We start from the raw sequence: 24,835 nt of genomic DNA, 5'->3' as shown, positions 1-24,835 counted from the left end.
AAGTAAAATTCAAAGGTTAGTTTTTAAAGTAATTTTGTAGCCGAAATCTTTGAAAGGAAAAAAGAGTTTATTGTTTGCCTACTCAATTCTGTTTTAAAACAATGGCAAAATATTGCAGAAGTGAGCGGGCTCTCAAATGGTTCAGAAATTTTTATTCTGGGTGAGTAATTCAGTTCAGTGGTGAGGTGTTTCTGCTCAGATAGATTCATGGTGGGACAGAGATCCAGTGTTGATTTAATGTTTTCATATTCCTGTGTACACATCCTCTTTTATTCTTATTTTATCATAACTTTTGCTAAATAACTTGGAATTGCTGTCTTTACTATTTACATAACTGTTAAGTGTGACTTTGTACCTCAAGAAAATGCAGAATTTGTTTTATCTTTTATTTTAATTAATTAATGTATGTTGATTTTGAAAATAATAGAATAACTTTTTTTTCACAAATTATCTTGAGCTTTTCTCTCAACAGAGGATCACAGGCTTTAAAATTTTTCAACACACATCAGTTAAAATGCCAGTTACAAAGACATCCGGACTGTGCAAACGTGAAGCAGTGGAAGGGTGGACCTGTCAAGATTGACCCCCTGGCTTTGGTACAAGCTATTGAGAGATACCTTGTAGTTAGAGGTACTTTCTATATGTTTATTGTGTGTTTATATGTACATTTGGGGTGAAATTGCTGTTAAGGGATTATATATATGTATTTCCCTATTAATTGCTGCTTCTGTCTAGCATCAGGACATTGTGTTCTTATCGTTTATTTTATATGTAGTGTGTAGAAATATGTTAAACTTACTAGGTGTTGACTGTTTACCTGGGTGATGAGTTAATTTATCCTGTTGGACTGTAGTAGAAATGACATTTTGTATCTGACAGTTTTCTTAGATCTTTCTGCTTTGTAGATCAAAGTGTAGTATACAAGTTTTTCCACGAATATGTTAGATCAAAATGGAATATACCACATTTTTCTAGGAATATGTTAGTTTAACCAGTATATGCAGACTTTTGTTTGCCACATAAAATTGCTAGAAGTTTAACAGAGTTTTTGGGTCCTTAGGGTATGGAAGAGTAAGAGAAGATGATGAAGACAGTGACGATGACGGCTCTGATGAGGAAATAGACGAGTCTCTGGTAAGGTACTATTCCCACCATGTTTTAATGTATAAAGTTCAGGGCCAATAGCTTAAGTGGATTTTGTTTTGCTTTGTTTAGGCTGCTCAGTTCTTAAATTCAGGCAACGTAAGACACAGGCTGCAGTTTTACATTGGAGAACATTTGCTACCATATAACATGACCGTGTACCAGGCAGTACGGCAGTTCAGTATACAGGCCGAAGATGAAAGGGAGTCCACTGATGATGAGAGCAATCCTCTAGGAAGGGCTGGTATCTGGACGAAAACGCATACAATATGGCAAGTCTGAAAATGATTTTGTTTGGTTTTTCATCAGAATTGATACTGTGTGTGTGTTTTGGAATTCCTGTTACTCACTGGCTTGCATCAGGAGTGCATAGAGGAGACCCTAAATCCTATGTTTTACTATTAAAAACCACTTCAAATGTTTCATCGTGTGTGTGTGTGTGTGTGTGTGTAACTTCCTCATTAAGTCTACTTGAAAACGTATTTGGGTGATAAATAATAATTTGCATCTACTTTTCTAGTAGCTTGATTTCAAGTCTTTGAGTAAGACAAAAATGTCTTAAGATAATGTCATAATTTTCCTTTAGGTAATAGGCCAAGTTTGGCATCTCTGAGCCTTCAGAGGCATTTGGGTGCAGCCTCTTGCATTGCTGATGAATGTCTACTACTTATTTAAAGAGAGTGATTCTTCTCAGAACCATCCTCTGCCTCCCCAGGAGGGGGCCCCTCCTAGAATGGTGGTCTTTAGGTGGTCTTTTCTAGGAAGCAGCTTCATTGGTAATTCTCCACATCCACAGCCAGGGAGAGAGAGGATGGACCTCAGAGAGTTGTTCTGGTAACTCAGTGGTGTCTGTGGCTTGCGCTTTGGCCTTGTAGAATAATTTGCAATTTTAAAGTCTACTTTTGGTTTACATACTCTCCTGTTATTTTAGGTACAAACCCGTGAGGGAGGATGAAGACAGTAATAAAGATTGTGTTGGTGGTAAAAGAGGAAGAGCCCAAACAGCTCCAACAAAAACATCCCCTAGAAATGCAAAAAAGCATGATGAGTTATGGAATGGTAAGTTGATACGTAAAGAGGAAAACAGATTGCATGGGGCAGTAGTCCTCCTGTCTTCAAGGTTTGAAGGAGTGATTTATATCTAGTAGTAAAATGTTTTAATATAATTTATAAAAAAAATTACTACAAATGTTTGGTTGCTTTTAATTAAGCCCCTGACTTTAATATCTAGAAAATGAAAAATTAAGTATCTGCGAAATTAAATTTGGAAGGAAAATTGGGGAAAACTTATGAAGAATTCATACTTCCATGAAGGTAAAACAAATTCATTAGTAGAACATATTCACTGAAGAGACTGGTCATTGGCAGATTGGCCCTTAATTTTTATTGTCCTTATAATAGTATGATCTAACAATTATAGGAGTAAAAAGTTTTCCCAGGTAATAACTACAGAAAGTAGTCATACCCCTTCAAGTGACTTACCTTCTTTTGGAGTATTTCCTTAGTCTAATTTTGCTCATTTCTTCCCCCTCTTTTTTATATGATGGTAACAAAGTTTTACCGTTAGACTGTGTTCCTTGGGGACCACCCCCTCTATCGGGGGTTTTCCCAGGATTGGTCGTGGTGATGAGATTTTCCCTGTCCACAGAAATAAGGGTATTGTAGCAGGTTTGTTTTTGTTTTGTTTTTTGTTTTTTCATAAAGCTGAGTTTGTTCTGTATAAAAGGGTCTTTATTTTGAGGTATGTTTCTATGTTTTTGATACTAAAATTTGCCCTCTCTTTTATGCAGGGATAGTGTTGTGATTTTTAATTTCTTTGCTTGGTAAAAGTAAATGACAAAAGTTTCAATCCCTTACTTTTTGTTGTTGTTCTTTTGTGTTTTTAAAGCTGTTACTTTATGAAATCTAAAACCAAAGGAATTGCAGATTCTGGCACAGTCTGTCATGTCCTAAGCCTTGGATTAAATAACCAAATCTCTTTGATCAGATGTACAACTGGGGAGTATTTGTCTATCTTATATGGCCATTTTAAGCTGGATATGAAAAATCCAAGAAATTTCTGTAACACGTGAACTTAAATTTCAACATTCTGTCTTTACTCTGTTCTGGCCATTTTTTGTTAGCTGTTTTTCTGCCCTAAAGGAGAAATGCAATGGAGTCAGTTTTTCTCCTTTGTAATATATGGGTATGGGAGGGAAAATGAATTTGTAAGCCTGGATGATTTGTCTATATGATAAAAAGGAAAAAAAAGATGTTCAAGCTATCAGTACTCTACTAATAAGATACCAGGCGTTAAATCTCAGTAGCACTTGTGATTGCTATTTTAAGCGTGATGAGGTGACACTGTCTCCGTTGGCTTCGCCTTTCTAACTTTGATCAACATTTAACTTTGATCTCCTGCCCTCTAGATGGAGTGTGCCCATCAGTATCAAATCCTTTAGAAGTTTACCTCATACCCACACCACCTGAAAATATAACTTTTGAAGACCCGTCATTAGATGTGATTCTTCTTTTAAGAGTTTTACATGCCATCAGTCGATACTGGTATTATTTGTATGATGTAAGTAATGTTGCTTAGTTTTAAATTTTTCCCTGATGTCTTGTTCATTACATGTAATCTCATAGTTTCTGTCTAGTGCTTGACCAACTTCCTGTTGTACTAGAAGCAGAAACAGTGATTCAGCTGAACAGCAGGGATCCTAGCCCAGTGAAGCACAGTATACTCATCAATGGGAACAACTTTTTTTTCCTGGACCATGTTCTAGGATTAGTTCTCTTGGCAGACTTGTAAAATATTCTCTAGCTATAATTTATAAAAGTAAGCTACAGCATAAAAAACTGAATGTGAATTTATTATAGTTAAAAAATCTTAGGTACGTTTAATTAAAAGTTCATTTATTTAAGTTAAGATGTATATTAATTAGAAGTCCGGTAAAAGTTGAATGCTATCTTCAATACTTACAGAATGTAGGGAAGAATGAAAGAGATGGTCTTGTGTGAAACATTAGCTGCTACATCAGTTGGCACCAGAGCTGGTGCCAGTGGCATGTGGGGGGTTAGGGTGTTTCAACCATGCACTGTAAAAATTGCCATTGTGGTGGGAAGGGTGCGGGTCAGTGGTACAGCACGTGCTTAGCATGCACGAGGTCCTGGGTTCAATTTCCAGTACTGCCACTTTTTTAAAAAAATTGCCATTTGGGTTGGAACATACAGTGAGAAGGTGTAGATATGTTGGAAACCAGCGGGTGAAATCTAGGCAGTCTGTATACATATTTGGGAATAAAAGAAGAGATAGTGAATAAAATCCTAGTATTTTACTACATAATAGACTTTTTTCCTAATATTTTACAGAATGCAATGTGCAAGGAGATTATCCCAACTAGTGAATTTATTAACAGTAAGTTGACAGCAAAAGCAAATAGGCAGCTTCAAGACCCTTTAGTCATCATGACAGGAAACATCCCAACATGGCTCACTGAGCTAGGAAAAACCTGGTAAGACCCCCACTTCTGTAATGTTGGCCTTGGGAGAGTTATCACTGTGTTGGTGTTTATTTATTTCTATACAAAAATATAGTCTTTAGTGAACCTATTTAAATATGTTGAGTTAACATTGTCATTTTTGATCATAGCTTGCTTAATAGTGTAGATTTAGCGTCCAAACCGACTAGGTGAAGGTGGCGGTTATAGCTCGGTGACGGAGCACATACTTAGCATGCACGAGGTCTTGGGTTCAACCTCCAGTGCCTCCATAAAAAAATAATGAAATAAAATTTATGGAAAGAAAAAGGGATGAAACAGACTAGGTGAGCTGCAGCTGGTCTAGTACCAGTCTGCTTGATCGTATGTGTGTATGTATATGAAATAGGAAGAAACACAAAGATATTTGTCTGAGGAGATTCAGTCCTCTGCCATCATCGGACTGGACTCCAAAGATGGAGCTGGTTGTTCTCTGAGTCCATTTGGGCCCAGCCTTCATCCTCTGAGACTCTAGAACTACACTGTTGAATACAGTGGCCACTAGCCACATGTGGCTATATTTACATTTAGATGAATTAAAATGAAAGAAAATTAGAAATTGAGTTGTTTAGTCACACTACCCACGTCCTCACGTGGCTACCTGAATTGGACAGGATAGATATTGAACGTATGGACCATTACAGGAAATGCTCTTGGTAGCTCTGTGTCAAGAAATACCAAAATCATACGTTAGGAGGCAGCAGGACCTGTGATACTGCAAAGTTCATTCTTTGAAAATAAGCCTTTTGGCAGTTTTGAGTGACTTACAAGTGCCAGAATGAACTTAGTAAAACTGTTACTTGGGTGTATGTGGAATGGGGTGGTTGGCAACCTGGTAAGGTGGTGATTGTATTTTAAAATTTAGCCTTCACTAGTCGTGTTATACTTACTAAAGGTCTTTGGGCAGATTAAAGATCATCGTGTATAGACTTGATTTTAATGGTTGAATTTCACATTTCATAGTGAATGGCTGCTTAATACATTATTACTTGTTTACTAAGAAAGTGAATGCAAGAATTGTGAAAATTCTTCAAAATTAGTTTGAGTAGACCATTTTTATTGATTGTATTTATAATTATTATTTTGAATTGTATCAAAAGTTGTTTCTAATATAGGGTTTTTTTTTTTAATAGTTTCTGATTCTAATTCAGATAATAAATTTATATTGCATCTTTTTACAGCCCATTTTTCTTCCCTTTTGATACCCGGCAAATGCTTTTTTATGTAACTGCATTTGATCGGGACCGAGCAATGCAAAGATTACTTGATACCAACCCAGAAATCAACCAGTCTGATTCTCAAGATAGCAGAGTTGCACCTAGATTGGATAGAAAAAAAGTAAGTTTCTCCCAAAAGTATTTAAAGATAAGTTAAACTGAGGTTTTCAAAATAATAAAACTAGAAATGAGGAGCATCTAATTATCCCTGTTCATTTAGAGGCTTGTCTTAGTCACAGTCATCTCTTCCCTTATCTTTTATCATCTGTGTTGCTTCTCTTTTTATTACCTGTGTTAGCCGTATTGCCCTGTGAATTTCATGGGCTCTCTTCTTTATCCTCCAGTAAGAGTCCTTTCCCCGCAGTTTCTGTAATGATTTCTACAGTTGTTTTTCTGTTGTAGTCTCCATAACTCCAAGAAAGAATCTTCTTTTACTGAGGCTTCCTTCCTTTTCTTTCTAAATTAGAACTCAAAGTATATCTCCCTTTTGTAATTGATCCTTTATGCAGTAGGTAGAATTAATCAGACCCACTTCATTCCCTTAACAAAATCCTTGATGTATTTCATGTCTCTAGAGCAGTCAGCCCTGGTGCTGCTGACTTCATCTTGTGCTTCTAATCTTGGCTCCACATTGATAGCTCGAAACCACACAGCCCCGGGCCATTTCCATCTGAGACCAGACCTACTCTTCTGACACTGCTCTGCCTTATACTTAGGACTTCTCTGTTCATCTGAGGATTCTTATTCATGGCTGTAGTCCTAAAGACTTTATCTCCAAAAGTCTCCCATTAGTAATGACATAAAAAGGGGAAGTGGGAAGAATGAGAAGCAAAACAAAACAAAACAAAAAACATTGTATTTAAAGCCTCCTGTCTTTATTTGTATCATTTGGATTTCATAAACAAGGTGTTGGCAGCATTTGAAAATCTACCAAGATCTTTCTCATCACCACGAGTCTCATTAGTAGATGTCTGCAGTAGTGCTTACAGGATCTGTGCAGGTCAGAGCCCGTAGGTTCCAGCTCTCCTGTCACCTCCACACCCATTTCTCCATCGTCCGACTATAAACGTACCCAGCGAGATTTCCTGGAGCTGCACCCCGAATTGCATTGATGTTTGACAAGGTTACAGAGGTCTTTTCTTTTCCAACTTGAATTTTCTGAGTTTGCCGTGGGCTCAAGATGATAATCACACTCACATCTAGCTTTTCTTCATGTTCACCAGGATGCTGCCGATTTCTGAAACACTACAGCTTCTTCTTAGACCTTTTTCTGAGATGTGCTTTTTTTTAAGAAATAATTTTTAACAATTGAATTGATTTTTTTTTTTTGCACTGAGAGAAATAATGCTGTCTGTTTATTAAAGTTTCCTCACATGTGTACTTTGACTTTGCAGCGTACTGTGAACAGAGAAGAGCTGCTGAAACAAGCGGAGTCTGTGATGCAGGATCTTGGCAGCTCACGGGCTATGTTGGAAATCCAGTATGAAAACGAGGTGAGCTTCTTAGTCTCTTGACAGTTTTTAGCTTGACTTGTACTCTTGATGTCACTAGAGCTTCTTGGTGCTGTGAAATTCTACAAGACAATTGGGAAATTTATCTCAAAACTTGGAATCTACTCTATTCTTTATTGAATGATTTGTTCTAAGTTCTCCATCTTTTAAGCTTAAATTGCATGATAAAAGATGGGTTTTTTTCCCCCTACATAAGAGCAAATGTTTGTGTAATCTTTAGGCTGATAAAGTAAAAGATTTTTTAAACCTAACTTTCAAATGTTTAAACTGCATTTTTTAAAAAATGAGATATAACTCACATAATAAATGAACACTCCTAAGATACACAGTCTAAGAGTTGACAGATGTTTGCATCCTGTACTCACTACAACATCGAGATAAAGATCTCATCACCACAAGGAGTCCTTTTAGACCACTTTGCAGTCAGTCCCCAGCCCCTGGCAACCACGGATCTGTTTTCTGTCCCTACAATTTTGGCTTTTCACGATATCATAATAAATGGAATCATGCAGTACATAGCCATTTGTGTTCTCTCCTTTCACTGAGTGTAACGCTTCTGAGGTCCATCCAAACTGGTGCGTGTATCAGTTTGTTTCCTTTTACTACTGAGTAATAGTAATGGTCCCTTATGGACTTACTGTCATATGTTTATCTAACCATCAGTCGATTTGCATTTGAGATGTTTCCAGTTTTTTATGCTTAATAATGCTACTGTGAACATTTGTGTACAAGTCTTTGTGTAGCCATATGCTTTTATTTCTCTTGGGTAAAAAACTTCAGGGTTGAATTGCTAAGTTACTTGGTAAGGTATGTTTTGACTTCATATGAAACACCAAACTGTTTTCCGAAGTAGCTTTCCCATTTTTCTTCCCACCAGTAGCATAGTATGTGAATTTCAGTTGATTCACGTGTTCGCCAACACCTGGTTACTGTCAGTCTTCTTAACTTTAGTTATTCTGGTAGATTTATAGTGATATCTGATTGTAATTCTAATTTGTGTTTCTCTGGTGATTAATAATATCTTTTTATTTCTTACTGCCCATTCATGTATCTTCTTTGGAAAAATGTCCAAGAATTCTGCCTACTCTTTCACTGAGTTTTGCTTTACCAGAGTTTTTTAGAGTTCTTTATATATTCTGGATACAAGTTCTTTATGAGATAAGTGTTTTGCAAATATTTTCTATTAGTCTGTAGTTTATCTTTTTATTTCCTTATGAAATATCTTTGAAAGAGCAGAAGTTGTTAATTCTGATGAAATCCAGTTTATCAGTTTTTTTTTTTTATTGGTTTATGCTTTTTGTATGCCAAGAAAATTTCCCTTAACCCATGGTCTCAAAGATTTTTTTCCTATGTGTTTAATAGTTTGAGGTCTTTTACTTTTTGGGGGGTGGGTAATAGGTTTGTTTATTTTTAGTTTTGGTTTTGATGGAGGTACTGGGGATTGAACCCAGGACCTTGTGCATGCCAGGCACACACTCTACCACTGAGCTATATCCTTCCCCACTCAGGTCTTAATTTAGGCCTATGATCCATTTTGAGTTAATTTTTATGAATAATACAAAGTAAGGATTAACAGTCCCCTCTTACCAAACATAGGCTTTTCAAGTTTTCCAGCACCATTTGTTTGAAAAGACCATGCTTTTCCCTGTTGATGTACCTCAGGTACCTTTGTTGGAAATGAGTTGATTATGAATGCTCAGGTTTGTTGCTGGATTTTCTATTTTTTTTTATTAATCTACACTCTCTTGATTGCTGGAACTTTATAGTTAGTCTTGAAATCAGGTAGTGTGAGTCCTCCAAGTTTGTTTTTTTTTTTTCCCCAAAGTTGTTCTGGTTATTCTCAATCCCCTTGTATTTCCATATAAATTCTAGAATCAGCTTGTCAGTGTCTACAGACAGGATGTTGGTTAGGTTTATGTTGAATCTTGATCGGTTTGGGAGAGAATTGATGTTTTACAGTATTGAATCTCCCAGTCCATGCGCACAGTGTGGCCTTTCACTAATTTAGGTCTGTAACTTCTCTCAGCATGCTTCATAACTGAAGTCTGAGGTCTCTCATGTACGTATTTTAATTAAGTTTGTTTCTGAACATTTCATGTCTTTTGATGGTGTTGAAAATAATATTGTTCCTTCTTTTCAATTTCCAGCTGATGTTAGTTGAGAGAAGTAAAGTTAGTTTTTGTATACTGACTGTGTTTTCTGTGACCTTGATAAATTTAATTGGTTCTAAAAACTTCTAAATAGATTATTTAGGATTATTGTAGACATGGGGCTTGGGCAACTTTTCTGTAAAGAGCTGGCTAGTAAATATCTCAGGCTTTGAGGGCCATCTGGTCTTCATCGCAGCTTCTTAGTTCTGCCTTTGACGCTTCAGTGAAGGTGGCCTAGACAATACAAACATGAACAGGCATGGCTGTGTTCCGATGAAACTTCATTTATGGTCACTGAAACTTGAAGTCATATAATTTTCACACATTGTGAGATATTTAGGAATTTTTTCAACCATTTAATAGTATAAAAACTGTTCTTAGCTTGTAGACTGTACAAAAACAGGCAGTAGGCCTGAGCTGTAGTTTGCTGATCCATGTTGTAGACAATCATGTCATCTGTGAAAGAAGACAGCTTTACTTTTCTTCTGATCTTTTGGGATGCTTTTAAATAGCCAGGCCTGTACACCAAAAGATTCAAATAATAATGATTTTTTTATATATTATGACTCTGAAGTATTGAGTCTCCTGGGAATACTTTCCTTCCTCTTCCTCTTAATTTTTTCTTCAGACAAAACTTAAGTTTTTGGACTTTTGAAACTCTAATGGACATGACATTTCCAAGCATTCCATTATACCAATTATTTATTTATAATTACTAACAACCCTGCCCCTCAGTTTTCTTATCTATAAAATGTGAGTATAGTACAACCTCAAGAGTCATGACTGAGTTCGTATTGTGAAGAGTTAGAACAGCATCTGGCTCATGATAAATACTGTACAGGTTTAGCAGTTTAATCTACAATGCTATCTATAGTTAACCAAGTAATTTTAATCATGACTTTGGTCTTTTACTCATTTTCTTAAACGCTTTCTCCACCTTGTTAAGACTTCTGAGAAGGTAACAGCATTCAGTCATCAAATTGAAAAGTTTCAAGTAGCTGTGGACTGGGAAGTATAGAGTGTACTAGAGGTCCGGGTGATGGCAGAGTTGCTGCACTCGAAGGGTCACAGTGTAGTTGGGGAGGCACAGGACAGAGGTACGGATGGGTGTGGCAAGTGAGTGGTGTAGGTACCAAGTGAATGAGCCTTTCAGACAAGGAGCACTGTCCCAGGAATGTGTGAGGAAGGCCATGAGTTAGGCCTTAGTGAAAGAGAGGAGGAGAGTTAAGGAGCCAAAGAATGTGGCTTAAACAGGATCAGGCTTGGTGGTGAATAGCAGACAGAAGTAAATGCTCTGGAGGTGATGGGAGGGGAGGCAGATGGAATGGAGACTTTGAATTCTGGGATAAGAAATTTGGATCTTTTGAATATACCCTGATCATGCCTATTGCTCAGAGGATGCAGTTCTTATATGTTTACATGCCCAGATTTCTTATTCATAAAACTGTAAGACCTTTGCTCTAGCTAACTTGGTCTGCTTGGATATTTAAACATAATTTTTCTACTTTTTTTTTTTTCCTCCAACGTATTTTTCTCTTGCCAGGAATGTCTTTTTTCTCTCATCCTTCAAACCTCTGTTCAAAACTGCATCTTACATGAATCCTAAGCAGGTTCCAGAATAGCATCACACTTGATTGTTCCACAGGCCAGGATTGAATTGCTGATACAGAAATCATGATTTTATAATCTTCATTGATGGTTCTTACCTGATGACTCTGGGAAAGATTCCATGAGCTGACTTCATTGAGGAAGAGAGGTCAGGAAGAGTGCTGGCATTACATATGCATAGGGCCTTAGGCTGTAAACCAGATTCAACCATACAAGTTCAGCTGGTGGCCACCAGGAAGGCTTTCAGACTATCTCTAGAAGAGTCCTAATGCAAAATGTCAGAACAAAATGGGCTCCATTCTTGAGTAGAGATAATTGGTAAGCCAGCAAAAAAAAACTGAATTAATTTCTAGGCTCAGAAAACCACCTAAGCCCCCCAAGGTTTGGGGCTTAAAATGACCCAGTCTCCAGGATGGTACAAGGTTAAGAAGATGGACTGTGGAGCCTGGTCCTGCCACTTAGAGCTGTGTAAAGTTGGGCAAGCTATGTAGACTCCTCAGTGATATCCCAATAAAGGGCATAATAAATGTGCCTCGTGTTGTTAGACTCATTAAATGAGCTAAAATATGTAAACACAGCATAACCTGTTACATGGTATATGTTAGTATATAAGCACTAGCTTTTGAAAGAAAAAGACTTCCTCTCAAAATTTTAAGTAAGACAAGTTGTCAGACTTATTTGTTTCTCTGGTTTTTTTGTTTGTTTTGTTTTGTTTCCCCTAGAGCTTTATGCTTTCCCTTTCTGAGGAGGAAGAAGACATTTTCCTCTATCCTTCTAGGTTCTTCTGGCTGGTCTCAGAAATTGACATGAGACAGATTAACAGGAGAAAATGAAACAAAGAGAGACCCAGGAGGTCTGAGTAACTCACCCAAATGGCTAAAGCCCTCATCTTAAATACCATCTTTAGCCACAGACAAGAAGTTGTTGGGGGTAGTGGTTTGAGATTTTAAAGGGGAGGAAGGCAGTTCACAAAGAGTCAGAAAAGCAGGTGTTTGCCTGGCCTAGCAAATATTTGTTTACCAGAGACAATGGGACACAGAGTGGACTCTGATCTCTAGGCCTGCTTTTCCCCCCACATACCTACCCATACTCTTTGCAGATACCTATGGTGATAGCTCTGTTCCAGGAACAAACCCTTTATCTAAGTTCTTTTAGGCAGTGAGAGGATAGGTCAAAGTTTTTTCCTGAGTCTTGGGCCTTGATTGTTTTTAGCTCTAAATAATTCGCATGCCAAAGAGACATTTTAGGGCGTGGATTTTGTATCCCTACATTCCTTTAAAAATAAATGAAGCAATACCAGAGTACTTGTCTTCTTCATGGAGTAGCTGGGGAGAATGAAGTTACCTGAAAAAATGAGGCTGATCTACGAGGCTGCTGACCAGCCCAGTGTAGGGGTCACTTGCCAGAGCTGATATGGCCTGGTCCTTCCACCCTCACAGAGACTTTCTGATGAAAGTGTTTACAGTGGTGCCCATGTCATTTACTATTTTAAGTCAAGTCCGTTTTACCTTAGAAAATAACAGTATTTGGATGAAGAAAACAGGCTGTTCTCATCTATGATTTCTATGTAGCCTGGGATTATTGTGCTAAAAGGAGAAAGGATTTACTGGCTTTAAAGCACCATCTGGTGGATACCAGGAGTTACTGCAGTCTTGTCTTTTTGCCTCTTTTTTCTGCCTTCCTCCAATGCTTAGGATTCAGTGTAGAAAAAAAAATATACAAAGTCCTTACTGTTCTGGAATTTTTCTTTTAGTTTGGAGAGGCCAGAACACACACAGACACAATGTACACACATATGTTAAAATGTATGCTGAAGAAAAATAAAGCAAAATAAGATAGAGCCAGAAAGAGAAAGAAAAATACCACATGATATCACTTATATGTGGAATCTAAAAAAAAAAAAGACAAATGAACTTATTTACAAAACAAACAGACTCACAGACATAGAAAGCAAACTTATGGTTACAAGCAGGGGAAGGGAGTGGGAAGAGATAAATTGAGAGTTCAAGATTGGCAGATACTGACTAACATATAAAATAGATTAACAGCAAGTTCATCCTGTATAGCACAGGGGACTAGATTCAATTCAAGGCTGTAGTAACTTATGATGATAAAGAATATGAAAATGAATATATATATATATATGTATATGTTCATGTATGACTGGAGCATTATGCTGTACACCAGAAATTGACACAACATTGTAAACTGACTGTACTTCAATAAAATATGTATACATATACAAAAAGAAAAAAGAGCATGATGGGGAGGGGATAGGGCGGCATAAGGTGACATTTGAGCAATAGTCATTACTGTCTAAGGGAAAGACTATCTCTAAAAGAAAAGAGAAGCAAAAGCCTTGAGGCAGAATTCCAAAGTGGCTGGAGGTAGGAGTTGGGGCTCACATAGCACATGCACGCTGAGCTAAGGACTTGAGCTTTTGCTTTGAACAAGATGGGAAGCCTTGGGAAGGGGTGGAGGAATGATAGGAGCTTGGGTTGTGGAAGGATCACTCACACTGTGAGACTAGGATGTGAGTCGTTGAGAATGCTAGGGCAGAAGACCACTTAGGGGGCTCTAGCATTGGGACCAGATAAGAATGTATCCATGGTAACCAGTTTAGAACGTATTTTGAAGGTGGGGCTTACCGTGTTTAACGATGGGTTTTTATGTGGGGCATAAGAAAGAGAAGAGGCACGGATGGCTCCAAGGTTTGGCTGCAGCATGAGCTGAATGCTGCTTGCAGTTACAGCCGTGAACACCAGCAGAGAGATGGAGGTGGGTCAGGAAATCATCACCAGGTCCAGGCAGGTCTCTGCTTGGAAAGTTAGTTAACCATTTAGTAAACTACATCTCATCGTGTAAGCTAGTGGGGGTACTTTTTAAAGGTAACTGTGAGAATGGTAAAATAATGCCCATTGTTTGCAAATAATCAGTAAGTGAAATACAGCCTTCTGGACAGGACTAAGCTTATAAACTGTGGTATTAACTTGTCATTAGCTGTATATCTAGTTTATGGTGTGAGCTGATAGGACCTTGATGGAACATGAACTAGGTTGAGATTACTGCCCAGGATCACGTGTCTCATGGAGGAGGGGTTTTATATTCACAGCTGTGCAGTCACCTTTGGAGCTTATTTAAAAATACCGGGCTGTAAACCAGACCTACCAAGTCAGAATCTTCGGGGCACACTCACCCCACGTGTGCGTGCTGCTCAAGCTCTCGGAGAGCCCAGTGTACCTTGGGTCTTAAGAAGCACTGACACACTCTCTGAAGCCAAGTTAGCCCTGTGGGCGCTGGCGTGGGTTCAGACCTTCCCTTTTCATGTTTTATTCAACAAACCTCTAGCAAATAGTGTGCCCAGGCACTATGAAGGACACAAAGGTGAGTTAAGTTTACCCTCAAGTGAAGTATGCAAGCACATGCTGAAATTATGGCAGTGTAATGTGATAAGTACTTATGTAGCCAAAATGTAAGTCCTTAAGGACGGGAGCAAAGGAGCTGGGCAGGTAAAGAGGCTTCTCAAGAGGAGTGGACATTGAACTGGTTTCAGGTGACGGTTTACCAAAGAGAGAACGGGAAAGGGATCCATTCCAGACTGTACCTCCTGGTCCCTGAGGGCAAGGTCTGTAGCCACAGGGGCGCTTTTGTCATTACACAGCTTGAAGCGGACGATTCAGGCGTCGGGGCCAAAGGGAGTCGGCGGTAGTGGGGTTGCCAGTTCTTGTTCCAGGTGACCGGGACTGGGGGATGCAGTCGGGACAGTCCGACACATCCTGATAAACAGTTGCTGTTAGTGTCCACACTGCCAAAAGGTCGGCAGGTTAAAAAAAAATTCTAAAGTGTGAAATCTGCTTTTGTTCCTGTGTAGGTTGGCACAGGTCTTGGGCCTACACTGGAGTTTTATGCACTTGTATCTCAGGAACTACAGAGAGCTGACTTGGGGCTCTGGAGAGGGGAAGAAGTAACTCTTAGCAATCCGAAAGGTAATGTTAATCTGTGAGCTCGTTAATGTGCTATTTGGATCAGGTAAAAGGCCCTTAGGATGCACTAAATGTATGTGACTTACAGTAGAGGGCCAGGCGCTCTGACCTAATTTCTTTCCACCTTTGTTTTCTCGTTTATCAAATAAGGGAGGCCCTTCCAGCTCTAGAGGACTTCTTTCTGTGATCTGCTGTCTGATTTTGAGAATATAAAATGTCTTTAATGTTCATAATTCGCAGATTTTTGTCTTGTTTTGGGAAATAGCACCTGAAGTTTGGTGATTTACTCATTTTATAGGAAGCCAAGAAGGGACCAAGTATATTCAAAACCTCCAAGGCCTGTTTGCGCTTCCCTTTGGTAGGACCGCTAAGCCAGCTCACATCGCAAAGGTTAAGATGAAGTTCCGCTTCCTAGGAAAGTTAATGGCCAAGGCTATCATGGATTTCAGATTGGTAAGTTTAGAATTACTTGCTTTTCTGTGATTTTTTTTTGTACCTGTGTTCTATGACAGTACCTTAATCCCCTGCACTTTATGCTGTATTTCAAAACAGTGCTTCATAAACCTTAATGTGCATATGAATTGCTTGGAGAATTTGTTTTAAAAGCCAGTTTGATTCAACAGTTCATGGGTGAGGCCCAAGTTTCCAAATTTTCTCATCAGCATCCAGGTGATACTTAACTACCAGTCTGTGGACCATTCCTTTAGTAAAGGGCTCAGAGAATCAGGCAACGTTAGGGGTGGTTTTAATTACGTATTTTTTTAAGTGTTTGACATTAGATTTTTAATTCAGTAGGAAAGCATGAACATGTACTTAAAGTAAATTTCCATTAGAGTGCAGTAGTAAAAATTACCCAAGAAATTAGTATTTACAGAGGTTTGAATATTTCTGGATTTTTCTTCATTTTCTCTTATATTTTCTGAGATACTCTGTCAGTACGTATAAGATATTTTCATTTGATGTCAAATTCACAAGCTTACAATCTCATGTTGCTGAAAAATGGACTATTAATCAGTTACTTTAGAAGTTCCATTTTTTATTTTAATGATAATTATTGGATCTTTTAAATTCTTGCTGCCAGATATGCAATAATACAAATTAAAGTGGAATTGAATTTACTTGGCCCAAAATAGAGTAAGATTCCACCAGGCATCTCTTGGTGTTGCGGTCCTTATGGAGAGTATATGACCATCGTTGAAAACTTCCTTTTTAGGGTCAGTGTTTAGATAGGATTCTTCAGTGTCCTAAATTTTTCACAATATCAGGGCCTCAAATTGAGTTTAAATGGGAGAAACAATAATGAGAGAAACAATTCCTACATACGTTTTTTTTCCCTGGAGATTCCTTGTCCTTTTAAGGTGAACTCTTAAAGTGTCACTAGAGGCAATTCTGGAAGCTTAGTGTGACTGTTAACAATATTTGCATCTCCCTTTTAGGTGGACCTTCCCCTGGGCTTACCTTTTTATAAATGGATGCTGCGGCAGGAAACTTCGTTGACATCACATGATTTGTTTGACATTGACCCAGTTGTAGCCAGATCGGTGTATCACCTAGAAGACATTGTCAGGCAGAAGAAAAGACTTGAACAAGATAAATCCCAGGTAAGGGAGGAGGGTATAGCTCAAGTGGTCCTGGGTTCAGTCTCTAGTACCTCCAATTAAGAGAAAAAAAAATTCTCAGATAGGTTTAGAAAATGAGAAAATAGTCACCTGGATCAGTTTCTTACTGTAAAAATGTCTTGAAGTACTTTGTATTGGTCTAGTTACTGTTTTATATTAGAAGAGTTCAAATTTTTATCATAATAACTGAAACATACGATTTTACACTGGGTAAGATGATCTATAATAACAACAGGTGATGAAAAAATAGCTTGATTAGCAAATAAAATACACACCTAACAAAACCACAGGGCTCTTGCTTATCACATTTTAGATGGACATTGTGTATCTGGGCAGATCCTGAGTTCTTTTAGTGAGCATTTGAATCAATAATGCTGTGTTCAAGACAGATTGATTTTTCTGAAAAGATGGCTTAATTTAGGAACAGTCCATTTGTTTCTAGAGAGATCTCAGGAAGATATTTTTAAAGGTCAATACTGGGTGTCTATTTCTTCCTAACACATGTTGAGGTTTCTCTGTTAGAGCTCATGGATCTTGAGTAATTTATATCATTAGTGTATATTCTTTATATATTAACAAAATTTAAAATTATTTGATTCAGTCTGAGAGAATTGGTGATTCTGTATCTGACATTGGAAGAAAACAAAGTTGTGTTAAAAAAGCAGTGGCGTATGGTCTTCATACTGGGGCAGGTGACGTGGTCCAGTGTTAAACCAGCTCTCATTTTATAAATTGTGTAAGGTAAGAGTAAAGTTCTGTAGCTCGAGCAAGTGCCACTTCTCTTAAGGTGGAGAGGAGCTTATAGTAGATGAGGTTTTTAAAATACCATTTTATCAGAGAAGATGATGATTTGTAGGAAAATTAATTTTTCATATTGGTGATTTGGGGGAAAATGTTTATTAAGAGAAATTGGTGTTTACAGAGGTCAAGTCCATCTTTTTCATATAAGATCTATTGTCTTAGGGTTTTTAGAGCCAGTTATGTTTACGCTTACCAGCTTTGTAAATATTAAACTACATAATCTTATTTAAGATGATCTTTTACATAAATAATGCACCCCACCCCCAAATGGAACTAAGGTACAATGCATGACACTGTGCCAAGGGCCTCATGTAAATTCACTTAGTCTGCTGTGAGATTTGTCTGTTTCTGTTACCCCTGCTTTACACACAAGAGACCCCAGGCAGGTGGTTTGAATCGCCCACCAGGGGCCCGTGTCTAGAACGTGGGGGGCTGGAGGGCAAACCCAGGCTGTGTGCCCCTCTGCATCCTGCGCTCTTCCACCTCCATCTCCAATAATGCTGCCCCCTCTTCTGCATTTTGCATTACCTGGAATCCTAAGCAGCTTTCAGTTTCCTCTTTAAGAACTTACTGGTAACTAAGACTTCTTAGTCTTTTTTTGTCCAGATGACTGATTTTCTGCACCTTGACTGCTTAGCCTCTCGGAACGTCACACACAGAGGCATCTTCAGTTCAGAAATTCATTTACCCTCTTCCTCCTGTACTGGACAGTCCCATTTTCAGATAGAATTTGCAGTTTTGTATGTTGGTCTTCGATTCTTAGTCTAAAAGAAATAGTGTTTTATGTAAGCCGTTCATATTCTTAAGCATTTTAAAAAGTGAATAATACAACTGTTTTTAACATTTGTCTTTAGAGTAGGACTTGACTTTTCTTAGGGATTTGTTGGAACCTTTTTCATGGCATTGTTGCTGTGTGAATACAAGTTTGTTCATGCTAGGCCTACAGTAATTGCAGAGTCTCCAGGTATTCCTTAGACTAGAGCTTGCAGGGGAAAAAATTACTTACTTTCACTAGATAGCGCATCATTTGTGTTTATAGTTTCTTCCCTGTGTTGCATTACTCAGTATTTGCTCTGTACATGTAGTGGATTCATTAAGATTAGCCTAGAGTTTATAAAAAGTTTATCCGGCTCTAGAGACTAGACTCTTAAATTGACCATTGTGCAAACTCTTATGTCCTGTGAAATCTAATTGAATATGGTCAGATTGAGTAGTAGCAAACATCTCATTATGGAGGAACATGCAAGCAGTCTTATTTTCTCATATTAAAATAGTTGGATTCTCAAGCATTTAAGATTATTGCCTATGTGATCTCACTGATTTATTTTTGTGTAGATTATGTCAGAAAAAGAAAAAAAAATACACTGCAGAAACAGGGTATGAACTAAGGGAACCCAGAAAATTGATGAGCATACCTTTTATTTTGTAAACACAGATGGAATTGAGGGGATCTGGAATTGAGGGGATCGTTGTGTTTGACAGCCCCTCCCCTCTCCTTTTTTTAGACCAAAGAGAGTCTACAATATGCATTAGAGACCCTGACTATGAACGGCTGCTCAGTTGAAGATCTAGGATTGGACTTCACTCTGCCAGGGTTCCCTAACATCGAGCTGAAGAAAGGAGGGAAGGACATACCCGTCACCATCCACAACCTAGAGGAGTACCTCAGAGTACGTAGGGTGGCGGGGCTGGCCTGGGCGGACGGCTGGCAGGGAGAGGGAGGGGACGGTCCCGTGAAGCCCAGGCGTGTGTCCCGCGGCCGCCCGCACAGACGCTGTGAGACCTTTGACACCGGGACCACCGCATGACGTCCGCTTGTCCAGGCCTTAGCTCCTGTTTGCTCCTGAGAGAACATGTCCTGTAGTTCACAATCCCTTATGTGACTTTGAACTCTGTCTTCCAAGTTTGAATACTGTCTGGCAACATCACATTTTGTTAGTTTAAGAAGAAGCCAGTGAAAAGGGGCCATCACTTGTGTTCCCACTCACCTGCACTTCTACCTGTCTGTCAGGCCACCTAACTTGACCCAGTTGCCTTAAACGCTCAAGGTATGTGCGCATGTGCACACACTTACGGGTTTCATGAGGCCTTTCGTGGTTCTTGACTGCTTGTTAAATTTAGGAAAAACAATTTTGTGTTGAATACAAATTATACTTTGAATTAGAACCTATATATAAGTCTTTATTATCACTAATTTTGGAAAAGTTTTTTTGGTTTATTACTGACACTGAATGAAAAGAGCACTGGGTTCAAGCCAAACGCCATGTGTACCTGACCTGCTTTTCCTCTAACTTACTGTAGAATTTTAGGTAGAACTTCTGAAAATGTTCAGCTCTGGTCTCCTCAGTTTGAGAGAGGGAAGGGGTAGCAGAGGATCTCACGTACTATTTAGTCTGCCTGACAGTCTGCCTAATAGCTCTGCGATTCGTTTAAAGGTCAGCAGGACTGTGTTCTTGTACTGCCTGCTTTGAGAAAGCTCACCTTTCAGCTAACTGGTAAATGATGAGTTAACTCCAGATTAAGGTTCTCTGGAACTGATTTGTAATAATGCTTGTTTCACTGTCAACAAAACACTGTTGTTGTCATTTTTATCTCAGTAGGTCCTCTGTTCCTGACCCCAAAGGGTTGGTCAGTCATTGATGACTAGGAGATGTTGGACCAATAACAAATGCTTTCTCATACACCTCAGTTTCATGTTATTGCCTTCCACAGTTTCTTTATCTAACTGAAGGCGCATACTGCTGAATTGTTGGGTTTTAAGAATTTAATAGTACTTAGAACTGAAAATTGCACATTAAAAATTAAAAGCAGGTACCGGTTGGTAATTGTGCCTCTTGAACCATTATCTTTAATTCTCAGTAACATTTTATTCTCTTGGGAAAGTCTTACCTGCTTCTCATCTGGTAAGGTAATGTGTAACTCTATACCGTAGAGATTTTATGTAAATGAATTTTTGAAACACACTAAATATAAATGTGTCTGGTGTTTTTTACATTTTCTTATTGGCAAGCCCCTGGATTAGAAGTTGACCTGAATGATCTCTTATGCAGTTTTCTGGGAGATATTTTAAAGACTTTTTTTTAAGTGCTGAGGAAGGATGTATTCACCGTACTTTGCCAGATACTAAATGGGAAAGGAATTTGAAATATTGTCACAGGTTTTAAAAGACTTTTCTTTTTGCAGCTGGTTATATTCTGGGCACTAAATGAAGGTGTTTCCAGGCAATTTGATTCATTCAGAGATGGATTTGAATCAGTCTTTCCCCTCAGTCATCTTCAGTACTTCTATCCGGAAGAAGTGAGTAGTTTATGTGTAAAAGAAATGGTTATTTCTAGTTCTATATCTATGATTTATGTCTTCGTGGGTTATCTCTGTGTTGTTTAGTCAGAGATCTCATTGTTGCAAACAAACAAAAAGGTGGGGGCTTGGGAGCAAGAGGGTGTCTGTGAAAGAGAAGATCATCTCCTAGAAAGGAAGAATATTAAATACAAATTTCATATTTTGTATTAGATAAATATGAAATACACTGTAAATAGTAGAGCATGGGGTCTGTGTGGGATTGAGTAAGCGTAGCATCCTTGTCCACTGGCCCTCGGTGCTGCTGGGGGAGAGGGGACTTAGGCTTCTGTCCCCTGGGGGCTGCAGGGAGAGCCGTGGGCCCGAAGTCCTGAACCGGGGAGGCTGCACTTGCTATTTTTAAACTCAGCTTTCTGGGTCGGACGAGACATTAGTTGTTTTATGATGGAGGTTAGTCCTTGACGTTTTAAGGAAATGTTGCAAATTATCTAATTGCCAGAATCACAGAGAATACTTGTGAGAGTGGAATAAATGAGCTATGCCTGGTTTTTTCTGGCCATCTTTAGAAGTGCAACAAGAATCTCAAAGAACTACTCACTGATAGTGAGATGTCAAAGAAAGGGTCTAGAAGATGTTAGGTTTCTCCAGGCTGGAAACCTTTCTGTTTCTTTTTTGAATGCTAGCTGTAGACTACACGTTTATTTCTGGCTGAATCTGGAAATCTTCGAATGACTTATCATTTTAATCCCAAGTATTGTTTTCACGTCCACTTTGATTTGGTACTTAGTGCCATGTGTCAGTGTCACCTGGAATTGTTTCAGCAGGTGTTGCTTTTGGAATTAGATGCCAGTCGCCACTACTTAGCTGTGTGGCTTTATCCGAGTTGTTGTATCTGCTCTGACTGGCCCATTTAGAAAACGGGCACAATCTCTCTTACTTAACCAGACTCATGAAGTGCCTGACAGTGAGTGGCAGCGTAGTAGACGCCAGACTTCATATGTCCTGAGTGGATCTTCTCAGTGTGCGGTCGCTCCGCAAATGGGCGGTTAACCAGGGAAAAGATAACTTAATTTGAAACAGACGTTAGGTTTTCCAAGGACGCACGAGCATTTCTTGCTTTCTGATACTTGTTCTCTAATGGCTAGCTTGGTCCAGACAGCCCAGACAACCATGTGGCATGGAAGTGCCTTTCTTTACAGTGTGAAAACCTACTCCTTTGCCACATCTCAGTCCAGCTTTCTTCTCCCACTTCTCTCTCCAGCTCAGTATTCTCTATCTTGGCTCCCATTATTGTGTGCCCTTGTGTTTCTGAAAGGCAGGATTTATAAAATCTCCCTGGTTAGAAGTAGATCATCAGGTTAAAGCCTCTAAAGAAATGATGAGAATTAAGAAAACGTATCAGGGGTTTGTCTCAGGTGTGTTTTGTTTCGGATTAAAGGCTCCTCTAGGACCTTGTTCCTGCAGATGGACAGGGCACGTGTTAATGTGCAACCAAAGAGGGGAGGAATCTACAAATCTGTTAGAAGAGCGCATCACATAAAGCGTGCGAAGCAGAAGTTTGGGGGCTGGCTTGCTTGCTTGCTTTTTTATTTATTTATTTATTTTAATGGAGGTCCTGGGGATTGAACCCAGGACCTTGTGCATGCTAAGCGTGCACTATACTGCTGAGCTGTATTCTCCCCCAGAAGTTTTTGGACTTCTGTAGACCTTCGGATCGCACCCCACAAAACAGAGCATGTGGTGTGCACTGTCAACTCAGCTGTGCAGCTGTGTCGTTAGTAATTTGTGGCCCTTGTTTCAACACACAGCTGGACCAGCTCCTGTGCGGCAGTAAAGCGGACACTTGGGACGCAAAGACGCTGATGGAATGCTGCAGGCCAGACCACGGTTATACGCATGACAGGTACTTCCCGGGGCTGCCAGTTGTCCAGTTTATATTGAAGAATTTGGTGGTAACTGTGTGTGTGCATGTGTACACAAACTTTTAGCTTTGTTTACTTATTAAAGGAGGCTTTCTGATATTTTGGCTTCATTTCTCTCAAGACTATAACTTTAGGACCCAAAGGGTTTGGGGAGGTTTTTTCTCACGTATTTTTGTGAAAATGGGCAGGCGGTGGGGAGCAGTGGAGGAAGAGCAGATAATCCTGGGGTGACCCCACAGCCCGTTTTTATGTGCAGTAAAATGGAAATACCTGTACGATCCCAGACAACAAGTCGTATTCATTACAACCGTAATCATTCCATTTGAATTCCAACTGTAACAACAGAAACAAATTTGATTTGAGTGCATTATAATGTGAATTCATATGTAATCATATTTACATTTGATAGTCTAGCTAATTGCGAGCGTCACACTGTTATTATGTTAATATGATGAAATAATTTTGGTGTATTTATTTCTGTTGTAGTCGGGCTGTGAAGTTCTTGTTTGAGATTCTCAGTAGTTTTGATAATGAGCAGCAGAGGTTATTTCTCCAGTTTGTGACAGGTAGCCCAAGATTGCCTGTTGGAGGTGGGTATGCTGTTGATTTATTGTTGCTATGGGGGTGTGTGGAGGGGTGTGTGTGTGAGACAGAGAGAGAAACTTCAGTACCAATAGCGGGATACGGTTTATTTGACTTACAGTTCCTCTTCGTTGTTGCAATATCTTAATGTTCCTAAGTTCAGTTTGTTTTGCAGTGTATTAAGAGCTGTCACTGGCAGGGAGATTCATAGGGATTGTCTTAAACACATCAGTAATGTACATGCAGTGCAGCTTGCAGCTCTACATGAAATTCAAATTCTCAGGCATTTGTATATTATTAACCCTTAGATGACTTAGATGAGAAGGCATTCAAAAGTCCGTCTTTTCCAGAAATGAATCCTAATATGAGTTGAATTGGTACTCTGTTTTAAAAGCAAAGGAAAGCATAAAGAACTCTTTGCCTCCATGTTATTCAGTGACTCTGGTGGTAAATAAAGCAGGTACCAGGTCCCATACACTCGGTGTATCTTGAACGTGTAGATTTGATTGCCAAGCAAGAAAGAAGACCTGTGTGTGGTAACCTTGCGAGCAGAGCGGTGTCATGTGTTCTGATGGTTGATAAGAAAGGGTGTCCACACTTGTGATTCCAGACCAGTTCTCCTCATGGATAAGAGCCTGTTTTCTCTGAGCTCGCTGGCGGGCGCCCTGTAAACTTACCAAGTTGCTTGGTCCTTCTTCCCTCCCTCTTAATCAGGCTTCCGGAGCTTGAATCCACCTCTGACAATTGTCCGGAAGACATTTGAATCAACGGAAAACCCAGATGACTTCCTGCCCTCTGTAATGACCTGTGTGAACTACCTTAAGTTGCCGGACTATTCAAGCCTTGAGATCATGCGGGAGAAGCTGTTGATGGCCGCGCGGGAGGGGCAGCAGTCCTTCCATCTCTCCTGATCACAGCGAGCCACGCGGTGTCTGCCTGTTACAGCAAAAGAGAAAAATCATGATTTCTTTTCTAAATGTATCACCTGAGTCAAGGAAACATGTTACGCCTTCTTGTTGTAGGAAAAACGGCTTGCAGATTACAAAAGAGACACTTGGTTCATATTCATTAATGGCCCCATGGACTTAAAGTGATCAGGCCCTAAAACATTGTTGTGATGAGGTTTCTTTAGCAAGTTCTTGTTTAAATTATCATTTATTTGATGAGTGAAGTTTTTAACTTGCTTTGCTGTGTGAAATTTACAAAAGGGATGTTTTCCAGGCTGAAACAATAAATGTCGCTGTGCAGTTTAATTCTGGGCTGTGTGTATCCATCTAGCTAAGTCTGCAGTTTTGTTTCCTCCAAAGACAGCTCTTGTACATAAGTACAGAAATTCAAACTCACATGTATTTGACAAATACAGTTCGGTAGGTTAGCTCCACGTGCTTTTCACTCCCTTCAGTTTCCCGCCCTGGTCCCTGTCCTGTCTGTGCGGTTCACGCCGTCTTTGTATACGATACCCACAGTTGGTACATTTCCATTTG

At 39.2% G+C, this 24,835-nt stretch overlaps 1 protein-coding gene and 1 non-coding gene across 26 annotated transcripts in view; one reads left to right on the top strand and one right to left on the bottom strand.

Moving 5' to 3' along the window:
• Positions 1 to 24,604, top strand: part of TRIP12 (thyroid hormone receptor interactor 12) — a 132,364-nt gene extending 107,760 nt beyond the window's left edge. For 18 of the 25 annotated variants that reach the window (XM_072961808.1, XM_031677890.2, XM_072961822.1 and 15 more), the window contains 16 exons: positions 458 to 630; positions 1,061 to 1,134; positions 1,216 to 1,415; positions 2,075 to 2,202; positions 3,552 to 3,703; positions 4,495 to 4,637; positions 5,843 to 5,999; positions 7,273 to 7,371; positions 15,019 to 15,133; positions 15,429 to 15,583; positions 16,567 to 16,731; positions 19,056 to 19,220; positions 20,734 to 20,847; positions 22,656 to 22,750; positions 23,256 to 23,359; positions 24,066 to 24,604. In XM_072961808.1, coding sequence (XP_072817909.1) covers positions 458 to 630; positions 1,061 to 1,134; positions 1,216 to 1,415; positions 2,075 to 2,202; positions 3,552 to 3,703; positions 4,495 to 4,637; positions 5,843 to 5,999; positions 7,273 to 7,371; positions 15,019 to 15,133; positions 15,429 to 15,583; positions 16,567 to 16,731; positions 19,056 to 19,220; positions 20,734 to 20,847; positions 22,656 to 22,750; positions 23,256 to 23,359; positions 24,066 to 24,262 — 2,236 coding nt within the window. In that variant the 3' untranslated portion in view covers positions 24,263 to 24,604. The remainder of the gene's footprint in view (positions 1 to 457; positions 631 to 1,060; positions 1,135 to 1,215; positions 1,416 to 2,074; positions 2,203 to 3,551; positions 3,704 to 4,494; positions 4,638 to 5,842; positions 6,000 to 7,272; positions 7,372 to 15,018; positions 15,134 to 15,428; positions 15,584 to 16,566; positions 16,732 to 19,055; positions 19,221 to 20,733; positions 20,848 to 22,655; positions 22,751 to 23,255; positions 23,360 to 24,065) is intronic. The other 7 variants (XM_072961821.1, XM_072961820.1, XM_072961817.1 and 4 more) reach the window with 1 other exon arrangement.
• Positions 8,816 to 8,889, bottom strand: TRNAA-GGC (transfer RNA alanine (anticodon GGC)). The gene has a single exon. It is a non-coding gene; the product is annotated as a tRNA-Ala (tRNA).
• Positions 24,605 to 24,835: the final 231 nt, after the last annotated feature.

This window comes from Vicugna pacos, chromosome 5, assembly GCF_048564905.1.
Source record: "Vicugna pacos chromosome 5, VicPac4, whole genome shotgun sequence".
Lineage (NCBI taxonomy): Eukaryota > Metazoa > Chordata > Mammalia > Artiodactyla > Camelidae > Vicugna > Vicugna pacos.
The sequence above is the reverse complement of the archived record's forward strand: the minus strand, read 5'-3'. Positions and strand labels throughout refer to the sequence as shown.